Here is a 12,241-nt window from a genome sequence, read left to right as displayed (position 1 = left end):
AATACACTGAACCCACAGACATTGCCAACATTCTGGCAGACAGGTTCAGTGCAAATTTCTCCCCTCTCTCACCCCCAAAAGAAGAAATACTTATCCCAGCTGAATGTAATCTCCCTGTCATCTCAGATGTCCAGGTGAGAGCCACCCTCAGCAAAGCTAAAAACACAGCATCAATGGGACCTGACGGTATCACGGGTTGCGTGCTACGTGAACTCCAAAAGGAGCTAAACCCGCACATAAAAATGCTATTTAACCTTAGCCTTACTACAGGATATGTACCTGAACACTGGCGTACAGCAACAGTGGTCCCACTCCGCAAAGGGGGTACCTCTACAGACCCTGGGAACTACCGCCCCATAAGTTTAATCAGCCTGGTCTGCAAAGCTATGGAAAGAATCATTATGGAACTCATAAACAGAGACATTGGTGACCTACAGACACTTGATCCCACCCAGTTCAGCTTTGTAAAGGGTAGATCCTGCCTTTTGAACCTGGTTGACTTTTTCGAAACAGTCACTAGAGCCATTGATGAGGGCAAAGCAGTCCATACAGCCTACCTGGACTTGGCTAAGGCCTTCGACACAATACCCCACTCAGGCATCATAGATAAGCTCAACAGCTTAAATGTAAACCCTTATGTCACTAGATGGGTTGCAAACTGGCTAAAGGACAGAACCCATAAAGTCAAAATCACTGGAGCCATGTCAGACTCTAAGCCAGTCACAAGTGGTGTCCCACAGGGATCTGTCCTGGGACCCCTCTCATTCGGCATTTATTTCTCAGATGTTAAAGCAAACATGGGAGGGTTGTGGCTGACAAAGTTTGCAGATGACTGCAAACTAGGCGCCATAGTCAATACACCAGCTGACACATACATCCTACAAAATGGCCTCACAGAAACAGACAACTGGTGCCGGAGTCATGGCCTTAAACTAAATGCCAAAAAATGTATAGTCATCCCCTTTGGGTAAAACAAAGTACCCACAAATTATCACATAGACAGTAACCCACTGAGTACGGAAAAAGTAATCAGAGACCTAGGGACCCAAGTCGACAGCGACCTCTCATTTGACACCCACGTTGCCAAAGTGGTTAGAAAGACATTCTACCTTGCACACCTTATCATGAAGGGATTCACATCCAGATCCAAGGATGTCATTGTACCCCTATACTCCTCCCTCATCAGACCCATGATTGAGTACAATGCCCCATTTGGTATGTACCTCACGCGGCACTTGCAGCAGCTGGAGAGACCACAAAAGTACCTCACCAAGAGGATCAAGGGTCTCCAACATATGTCTTATTCTGCTAGACTAAAGAAACTCCAGCTCTATTCAGTAGCATACCGCCTGCTCAGAGGTGATCTGTGCCTGACGTACAAGGCCATGTCCAATCAGGAACTGATGGACATGCTCCACCTCAAAAAATCCAAATCCATCAGAACCACGAGAGCTAAAGACTTAAACCTCAGCACAAGTATGAATAGGACATGCTGGAGGGATAGATTCATAACCCAGAGGCTTCCCATGCTCTGGAACAGAATCCCAGTTCATGTTAGGCAGAGCCCCTCACTGACTCTCTTCAAGAGAAATCTTGATGAGTGGATGGGAGATCGTAAGTTTACCCCAGGGGTCACCTCTGTGTCACTACTAGACAGGGGCACAGTAAACTAATTCTATTATATAAGGGGACCTTCACTATGTCACTACTAGACAGAGGCACAGTATTCTAAATCTATTCTGTACATTTTTGTACCATTTCATGGGGTGGCGAAAGCCACATCACTATGGCTAGGCTTACAAATGCCCCAGGGCAGATAGCCTAGTACTAAACTATGAAACTATGAAACTATCTGTTTAATTGTATGCCTTGAACAAATCAAGAAACAGACAGTACTGCTTTATTGTTTATGCATTTGGCCTGAATGGTCTGGATACCATACTGAGAATGAAAACTGTGTTGAAAGACAGTTACTCTTCAAAAGGAAGCTAACCTGACTATGCCCAAGTTTTTAAACACTTTTGATAAAGGGGGAAGCAAGGATAGTGACTGAAAATCCTTAATGTCAAATGCTTACTATTTTTTGGAGCAGGGGTATCTCAAGCTTTTTTCCAGTTAGATGAGAAGCTCCCTAATGAAATACATGAATTAAAAAGATTCAGTAGAGGCATAGAGGGATAAAGTTATAACTATGTCGCAGCTGGCCGAATTCAATTAGAGGCTAATGTGTCTGTCGGATCTACTGCAAGCACAGTATATTGTGTCTATCCTGGGGATAGGTAAGGAGGGACCGGAACTGCCCAGTGTCGCAATTCCAATATAAATGGTGGTCCTGGGGTGGGCATTGGGACACCAAATGTGAACATGGTAGCCTTCATCATGGGTACTCAGGAAGGCAATGCTACTCACACAGTGGTGCAAGCTTCTTATTCCCCACCCAGGGAGAGATTTAAGGGCTATATCATATTTTTGCATTGCAGGACACCACAAAGAGTGAAACGTACCCTTGTGACTGTATAAATAATGGTCCCTCTAGACATCTCTTTCCACCACATTGGGAATACCCAATAAGAGGCAATAAATGGACTCAAGTTCCACTAAAAGCTTGATGGTCAGCGGGCATTGGGGTAAACAAGACTTAAAAATATTCATTAGAGATATAGTTAAAAACAAAAGACCCAGCTTTATTAAAGGAGTATCATAAAATGCTGGATCCCAGTAAAATCAGTGGAAAAGGTGCTTAAAATTAATCTTATGTATTCTTCTGCTTGCATTGTCAGCAGAAAGCTTGACCCCCACAATAAAGTGATGATCGTGATCATGTTTGTTTTTTATTTTCTGTGTTGATTCAAAATCAATTCCATCAGAAACTCCTCTTCAAGTTCATCCAACAGAACTATCACATTATCATTGATACAAATGTCTTAAGGCGAGACTTGGGCTTAAGACCTTATAAAAGAATTTACTTTCTGTCAGGCTTTTCTGGCAATTGATAAATCATTTTGTAAGTTGTAGAAACAATACTGAGTCTTGCTTACACTTCATCTTATTCTGAATATATTATGGATGTGCCTATACGCTTGAAGAAATGATAACTTATCCTTTTAAAATTTATCAGTTTGCACTTCACTTTTATCAAATATAAAACCTCACTTGTGATCCAGATCTACTAAACAAATGCCTCCAAAATTTGAGGAGGTTGCAAGCTTTGAAATCTTTTACAGCATGTATATATTGTGACAAAGCCATTCGTTACAAAATGTGTACCCTAAACCTACAGTACAAGATGTATTACAAGATGTATCAATGCATCGCAGACAGGAAACACATACACTTACACACACACACACACACACACACACACACACACACACACACACATATATATATATATATATATATATATATATATATATATATGGGTATTATTGAAAATATAGAGTGTGGGTAAAGCAAACAGCTGTCTAGTCGACTGTAGATGGTTGACTAGGTAGCTGATCGACAGCTGTATGAGATCGAAAATCCCCGGATACAGCAATATTCCCTTTCCCCAGGGGTTTGCAATCTCAGAGTTAGTATGTATATTTAGCAGGGAGTGTAGAGGTGCATGGGGCTTGCCGTTCTGTAAAAAAAATTGTTTTACTTTTTTTTTTAATTTGAAATTGCATGCGCTAAGGCTGTTTCTCAGTGTGTGCATAGTACAGTGCCGACTTCCATGTTTTTACCATATGACATCAATGTTTTTGCAGTCGACTACGGTTGTTTTCACTAAAATCAGGTGCACTCATAGATAGAGATATAGCTAGATAGAGATACCTTTTTTAGAAAATGACATCCCTATATGGACTTTCTCATATGTAAATCTCCACATGTTATTATTATTATTATTATTATTATTATTAATATTATTATTATCATTATTATTATTATTATTGATGCTGTCTTGTTACTTTGACCATCAATCATGTTGTTGTTGTTTGTCTTTTCACCTTTTCCCAGTAAGGGGTCGCCACAGCGGAACTCCAGTCTGCTAATGATTGGCAGTAGATTTTTATGGTGCCGAGTTGCCAGCCCAATGCCCAACCTTCAGCGAAGGCACGCCCATTCACACATGTCTTTCGGAGGCCACTCGACCGCGGGGAGGACATGCAGACTCCACACAGAAGGCACTCCCCGCACACTAACTGAAAATCGAATGTATTTCTTTTAATTATCCCATGTAGTTCAACCTTTTTTTGGTGTCTTTCCCTCTTGATAGGTTGCAGACCATACTTATGTGTTTCTTGTTAAACTTCACCTCTATTTGCATGCAATTATTCTATCAGTTTGTTCTGCACTTTCTGGTTTATAACGTAGTTTATTCACATCATCAGACCTCATGTTAATCTGCCAAAATTAGCCGCTGTGGTGATGTACAAGGATAAAACCCTGACTATGACCCTTTGATTAGCTGCTCTGGTGAGTGATGGAGCAGCAGGGAAGGATGAGTATGCCTACAAGGGGGGGGGGGGGCAGTGATGTGGGCATTTCCTGAAATTATCTGTGATGGAGGCTGGGGATGTTGTTTGGAAGAGGTTTGGTCCAAACAGGCAGCAGGGGTGGGCCTGGCTAAGCTGATGCAGAGGAGGGGTAATGTGCTTCAATGTTCCCATTGCCCACTCGCCCCTTGGACGTAACACATCACCATGAGGGAGGCAGGAGTAGGTAGGGCACCCAGATGGATGTGCAGATGGCCAAGCCCCCAAGGACACCCTAAGGATCCATGACTGGCCCCAGCACACAACAGAGTAAGTCAGAGGGGGTATGAAGATTCCCAGTATGGGTGTGGGGTACTGAGGTGCTGGGCTGGTGCAATGATGAAGGGAACACAAAAGAAATCAACCAAAATAGCTAATCTTTATTGCAGAAGTACCAAAAATGTTATAATGTTGCAGTTTAACTTGATCAGAGCCATGTCTTCTATACATTTATTATATCAAAGGTCTGGAGGAAGCCCAAGCACCCTGCCATTAAACATCAGAACAACTACTAACACATCCAACTTTAAAAAAAAACTTCTCAAATCACACCTATCAGAATCATGGGCCTGCTCTTGCACAAACCTTGGTCAGAAAATAGATGTCTTAAAGCAGCAAAAAGAACCCAACCAGTTATTTTTGTATTTTAATAGTATACCCTACAGAGCATATGTGTACTTAATGTGCTTGTTTTTTTTTTTACCTTCAATCACAGTTGTTGCTGTTCTTTTTATTTCTTCCGAGACTATATGATTGCATTAGTGAAATGTATAATGTGTATTTTTTTCATTTTGTGCTTGTATCTGAGATTGAATCAGCATTTCTATATGTATGTTGTATATGTATTGTACTGTTATTTATAAATGTGGAGCTTTTCTCCCCAGGCCTCCACTGAAAAAAGACATTTTGTCCAGTCAGACTTTCCCAGTAAACAAATGTAAAATAAATAAAATAATAAATAAATGTATTTCCTTGTTTATTTATGGTTCAGGTTTAATTCCAGAATATTATTCTTACTTAATTTGCCTTGTAACTTTTTGTCTAACATTTTGCTTGCTTTTCTGAAACTTTTATAAAAGGGTCATTGAGCTCCGGAGATGTTAATGTTTCTTTTATTCTAATTATCCATTTAATCTTTTCCATAACTGTTTTCCTGCCTGAAATTATTTCAGAAAACATTTTAAGGCTTTTTTAGCATGTAAAAGATTTATTTTTTCAAGAACAGACTGTTGAATGGTGAAAAAAAACATTATCATAATTTTTATCCTTTTTACATGTTGATATGTATTCCCCTTGTAGACCTTTATTCTACTTCTTATGCAAGTGTCTCTGTTTCTCATCCCTACACTTTGAAATAGCCACCATATCTAGATATATACACAGGCAATTTTTTTTCTTTTTCGAATCACACTATCTAGTCAATCTTTATGCAACTTGTCTGAAATCCATTTCTTAAATCATTTTCTAATAAGCAAGATAGAAAGTTCAGGCAGCCCTTCTCTGGGTTATCCTACTACCGGAATAGATCCGAGGACATGCCCTTTCTCACTTGTTTGAAGCACCATTATTTCTCAACCAGCAGCATGTGTATGAATCACTAACAAGGGGGTACATGTTTAATACAATTGCATGAGTAGATAGTTCAAAGTCAGGGACCTGCAGGCTCCCCAGAATATGCAGGCAAAAATCATTCTGGGCCAAGGTATCCCTGGATGTTTCCCCCTCTCTCCACAGATATTCTACAACTCAATCTCTCCATAAATCCCTATGGGAGGAAGCAAAAGCCTGATCAAAGTATAAAAGTGGTGGTAGTACAAACATCTGAAGGGCAGAGATAATTTGTCTCTGATCCAAAGTCAAAGTTTATACTGCTAAAAAACAGGCTTGTACAATTTCCTGTAATTTTTGAAGCAAAATCTCAAAAAGAACCATTTAAAGACCCAGATAACCAATTTGCTGAGTATTTCAATTTATCTGCATAAGAAGGAGCACTTATGAATTAATTTCTGTGGTGGAGAATAATTTATTGCAATAACTTCTGTTTTAAGCATATTCATTTTATAACCAAAAAACTGTCTAAAGTTAGACTAGAAAACATCTTCTGGTCAGCTGAGAAGTGTTGTTTTTTTCAGCCTTATGATACCTTGTCTCATAATTTTTATGTGAATTTCAGGAATTTTCTAAATTTTACTGCAGCAATTTCACACGTGTGGGGTGAAATTCCAAACTAAATACTCTGTCAGGAATATCGAGTGACTAAGGAAATTATTTTTTGAGCTGGGATACAAGATCTGAATTGCCTTGTTAATTTTAATTCTAGCAGCTGCCAAAAAAGCAATTACTAGAAAACAGAAATCAGAGTCTAAAGCAACCATACTAAAAGTAGTGACTATTGTAACAGAAATTAAAAAACGGGAAGTGGGATCTTCAGAAAAGGGTAGGGAAAATTACACAGAAAAAATGAAAAATTGTGAGAATACATGCAGAAAAATGTTTTTGGAAGAGGAATGAGGTCTAAGAGAAGGCAGGATTTAAATATTTTATGTAATGTTTGATTATATTTTAAAGAACAAAATATGTGATGTATAATGTTTGTAAATGTGAACTTATTAATATGGATTGATTGCTTTTATATAAATGTAAGTTTGCCTGTGTCATAAGTCAAAATTCAAAATTCAATAACCGTGTTTAAAAAATGTGCTGTGGGAATGTCATGCAGAATTACACGTGTTAATGAGAAACTATGCCATTGTTCAGGTCATGTAATAGCCACTTACACTAACTGCACTGTAGTTTATGAAGTTCTACTGTAAAAGAAAATGAATGCAGCATACAATGACACACAATGACCTATAAGATAGTTGTTTCAAAATCTTTCAGGTCCCAAAGGAGTGATCAACGACTGGAGAAAATTTAAGCTGGAGAGTGAAGATGAAGAAGCAGTCCCTCCAAGCAAAAGGGAGTTGTTACGACAGATGTCATCTCCTTTTAAAAGTCAGAACAAAGCAGAAGACAAAGACAAGAGGGAAAAGTACAATCGCAAGGTAGGGAGCTAGAGTATAGTGCAAAATATTAATGAATTAAATCATTTTTAGCAGTTTGGAAGACAACATAAACTCTACGGGTTCTTAAGATGGATGGACAGTTTGTTCACCTTTATTTTAATTTTATATTATTTTACGACTGTTTACTGGTGCAGTACAATGATTACAAGTGACCATTTGCAGATATTGCTCTGGAGAAATAATTTACAAAGAAGAAAAAAGTGGAGCAGAGAGAGAGAGAGAGAGAGAGGCAGTAAGCTGTACATATCAAAACAAAATGAAACGTAATAATATATAATAAAAATATGGTTGGCACCTGTCCCTCTCTACACAGGACAGTCCCTATTTGAGCATTTGTGTCCTACAAAAAAATGAAAAATTAGCAAATGTCTGAAAATATGAGGTCAAAAATATTTCCTATGTTTTCTTTAATAGCTCTATGAAAATATTTTGTATATGAAACACCTAAGTATTCTACAAAAATACATAAGCAGCTCAAATCCTACAACAATAAACTTTTACTTTGGCAAAAAAAGTAGAATGTATTTCTCCATACTGGCTGTGCATGTGGCTTGTCTTGCAAAATCTCATTTTCCTTACAAATGTTGTACTTTGGGAATTTGAAAAGATGGCAATCCTATAAAAAAAACTGAAGTGCAGTATATGGTGTTAGCATTTCTGCCATGTGTGTATGCGGACTTCAGGAGCTTGGTTTTCTTCTCACATCCCAAAGGCAAACAGGTAACTGAATGGGTTATCTTCACAAATTACCCCTATTTATTACTGAGTAACTGATGACACTTTAAGAGCATCACTCCTTGCTTGTCACAATGCATGTAGATTGCACTCTAATGCCTTGCTCTGTAGCATTTCTGATACGACTCCTTATCCACCCAACTACTGACTCAGCTGTAAACTATTGATTGCATGTACAAATCTACAACATTTATAACTTTATTTTTATTAATCACACTCCCTCACTTTCTCATGCCATAATTTCATCACCTTAATATGTAAGCATAGCCTGGTCCATCTACTTTATTAATCAAAATGGAATTAAGACAGACCCTCTTGGAATCCCCACTGTAAAGCTAATGGTGTCTGGTTTAACAGCACTGAGCCCTGCCATAGTCTGCCACGCTTTTAGACATTTATAGATTTTGTTGACTAAGACCTTAGGGTTACACTGAATTTCCATCCATTATCTACAGACAAATAAAAGATATTGCAGTGACAAACCCTGAAGAAGTCAGAGTGGAAAAAACTATTTGTTCTTGTTTCATCCAACTCAAAATTTAACTTTAAAGGGTTTCTGAGTTAGAAATGTCACCACCAGTGTGGAAGTTACTATAAAATGGAATGTTCTCATTGCTAGTGCACAAAGCACCCATTTGGCTGCCTGGCTGATGCCTCAAGCCCCCCAAAGATTGTTGATGGTCAGCAGGCACGGGGTACAAAATCATAAAAGAAAAAGATCACAATGTTTTATGCAATGTGTATTATATGACTCCACATTATTATCTAATCTGTATGGATCAGGTTATTAAGTATTAGTGAGATACACTGATTGTGATTTTGAAACTGTTAAATGATAGCCGAGTGGCACACCTATTAGCATTGCTGCCTCCAAGCACTTCGTTCTCCAGTTCCAGTTTGATTCCCAGCTGGGGGGCTTTGTATACAGAATCACTGTGCCCTCCCTTTATTCATGTTGGCTTTCATGAGGTGTTCATGTTTTGTCCCACATCCCAAACACATGCAGTAGGTGAATTGGCAAGCCTCCAAACTGCTGTTAGATATGTGTACCAATTTTGAGTCAATGTACATATGTATCCTGAAGTAGACTGATACCATATTCAAATGTTCTTTCTTCGTCTTGCACCCATTGAGTGGTGGGATGCAATGCCCCCCCTTTAACAAAGTGCATAGAGCAGGTAATTGGAGAATGAATGCATGAATGAATGAGTAAAAATATTATAAGCATCCCTGGGTCTGACATGAAGTTGTTGAATTATTTTGCCTAGTTGAGTGAATTATATTTTATATTATATTTGGCTGTATCGTACTTTATCCATGTTTTATTTATTTTTTCCTTGAAAAAAAATAAACAACACTATAGGCATTGCCTTTTTAAAAATATGCTTAAATATTATTTACATGCATCCCCATAGGTTGTAAATGGGTTGCCATATTGTCTTAATGTGTCCCACATGAGCTACTTCTTACTACTTTGTATATTCAAAAGTCACTGGAACTAATACCTAACAGTCCCCTTAAGAAAGGATTTCCGATCTTGAAAAGCAGCAGTTGAATATGTCACTTTTCTCCCTGCTTAAATCAGTATCTTTAAATATAATGGATTGCACCATAGTTTTCCATTTATTTCCAATGAAAGTTTTTTACACCTTCTTATATTATCCTCAGTAAGTTTTCCAGTTTGCATATTACAGTCTTCCTGGAAGTATTGCTTATTTCCTCCTTAAACAGTTGTAAACATTCATGATACACTATAACACCTTTGTGCTACCTCACTCCTGAGGCTGCTATCCAGATAATTGGATCATAGGAGGCTACTAGGCTATTGACCTAGAAGTCATTTCAAGCCTAGCCATTTCACCCCAATGTAATACCATAAATACTCCAGTCAATACCCAAGACTGTATTTATCAATGACTGCCCATGTGCATGAGGGTTGTAGGTGCTATCCATAGTAAGAATTTACGGTGCCCCATCCACTCGTCCAGGTTCCCTTTGAAGTGTCATTGAGGTGCTCTGCTTCACATGAACTGGCAGCCTCTTTCAAAGATGTGGCAGTCACTGGGAGACAAATCTGTCCCTCCAGCATGTCCTATTCAAGTTGCAGGCCATATTTAGGTCACTGGAATGGGTAGCTCTAGTCCTGTTTGATTTATGGATGTGCAGCAAATTCATTAGGTTTGGATTACAGATTGCTATGTAAACCAGACAAAAATCTCCCCTAAGAAGTCTATACGATGCTGAGTATAGTGACAGGGACATTATTCGGTCTATGTAAGCCATGTGCTGGAGCCCGTTGAACTTCATAGTTAGAAACCTCTGAGGTCTCTCCAACTGCTGCAGGTGCTTTATATGGCACATGCTGAAAGGGGAGTTATACTCAATTATGGGCCTGATTAGTGATGAGTACAGAGGGGCTATGACCTCCTTTGCTGTAATGGCAATGCCTTTGCTAATCAAGTGTGCTATGTAGAAAGCTTTCCTTACTACAGTAGACACATGGTGGTCAAAGTTAAGGTCATAGTCTACTTGTGATCCCAGATCTCTTACCACTTCATAGGTATATAGGGTATCGATGTTAATTTGATAGTGTGATGGGACACTATTTTTACCAAAGGGAATGATGATGCATTTCTTTGCATTCACTTTGAGACTGTGCAAGGTACAAACTGTCTTTGACAAAGCAGTGAGGTTTATCAGCTATATCATCCCAGGATGACAGAAACTGGATCCCCTTGAATGACACCAAAAACTAACCCAATTATTGAAATCAATCATTTTTTGTTTATACTGTGGCATCATTCTAGGTGAGGGTCATATGCTGCTCAAGGCTAGAGACATACCTGCCTGGGATACGTACTAGGAGAGCTCAATCATGTCTCTCTCCATATAGTCAAGTGAGGTAGATCTCAGGTCATTCACTCCAACAAGAGCTATGACAGAGTCATAATGATACTAGTTGCCAAGAGACCTGAGTGCATGCATGATCTCATGAAGCCTGTCACTGACAGGCAGCTGACGGTGACTTTCTTCTTATCTAACCTAATGAGTGGGACATCCATGTGTCTCACTATGGAGTCTCCAGTAACAAGAAAATTTGGTTTTTCAGTGTTACGTCTTTAGCATTTGGTAGGTGAGACACTGGTGTTGCTATATGTCTTGGGTGCTGTGGGAACTGTGTTATTTGCAGCAGTCTTTTGTTTTGGAGGTCTCTGGTGTTTCAGTAAGTTTTTTGAGAGAACCGCCTTGTACGTTCAATTATGTGTTGGATGCATACTACGTGTATGACTAGTGGGACTATGTGCATGTGTAGTGGTGGATGCATTAACAACCTCTTCAGTGTTACTGTTTTGAGTATGAGAGAGCAAGGATTCAAGATTCTTGGTGTAGCTACATCTCTCACACTCTTTACTAGAGTGAGTTATTAGTAGAAGGTTGTCAGTGTACATGAAGTAGTTGCTACACTGCCTCGGAAGAACCAAGTCAACAAGACTAGTAGGAGAAACAAGGGTAGTCCAACTGTCCATAATGCTAGGTCTGAAGAACTGTTATCACAAAAGGGGTGATTTCAGGACTGATCTAGGAGGTGCTCTATAGATGGTTATTTCCGACGGGGTTTTTGGCTGGTGGTTTAATAGGTCACAGCTCACTAGCAATACTTCTTAGACCATAGATGTACTAAAGATGAGGACTACACTAATGTACTACAGCTGTATCTAAGGGAAAAATTGTCCAAATTATCTGTCCGGCTATGGCACACAATTGCACAGCAGTGCATGTTACTGCACGATGTGCAGACAAGCAGCAACCCACTCAAATGCAGGGCTTAAATACCAGAAGCTAAAAACTTAAAAAACACCACCTACCTTGACCTGACCAAAGCCTTCGATACTATTCCCCACTGGGGTATAATAAATAAACTTT

General features: G+C 39.1%; 1 protein-coding gene across 1 annotated transcript in view; it reads left to right on the top strand.

The window, feature by feature from the left end:
- The window catches only part of PDC (phosducin), a 269,366-nt gene that overhangs the window by 191,532 nt on the left and 65,593 nt on the right, over nucleotides 1–12,241 (top strand). Inside the window, exon 3 of the mRNA XM_044085318.1 lies at nucleotides 7,398–7,561. Coding sequence (XP_043941253.1) covers nucleotides 7,398–7,561 — 164 coding nt within the window. The remainder of the gene's footprint in view (nucleotides 1–7,397; nucleotides 7,562–12,241) is intronic.

Source organism: Protopterus annectens, chromosome 10.part0, assembly GCF_019279795.1.
Source record: "Protopterus annectens isolate FY-2018-M chromosome 10.part0, PAN1.0, whole genome shotgun sequence".
NCBI classification, from domain to species: domain Eukaryota; kingdom Metazoa; phylum Chordata; order Ceratodontiformes; family Protopteridae; genus Protopterus; species Protopterus annectens.
Note: the sequence above shows the minus strand (reverse complement) of the source record. Positions and strands in the feature narration are given on the sequence as shown.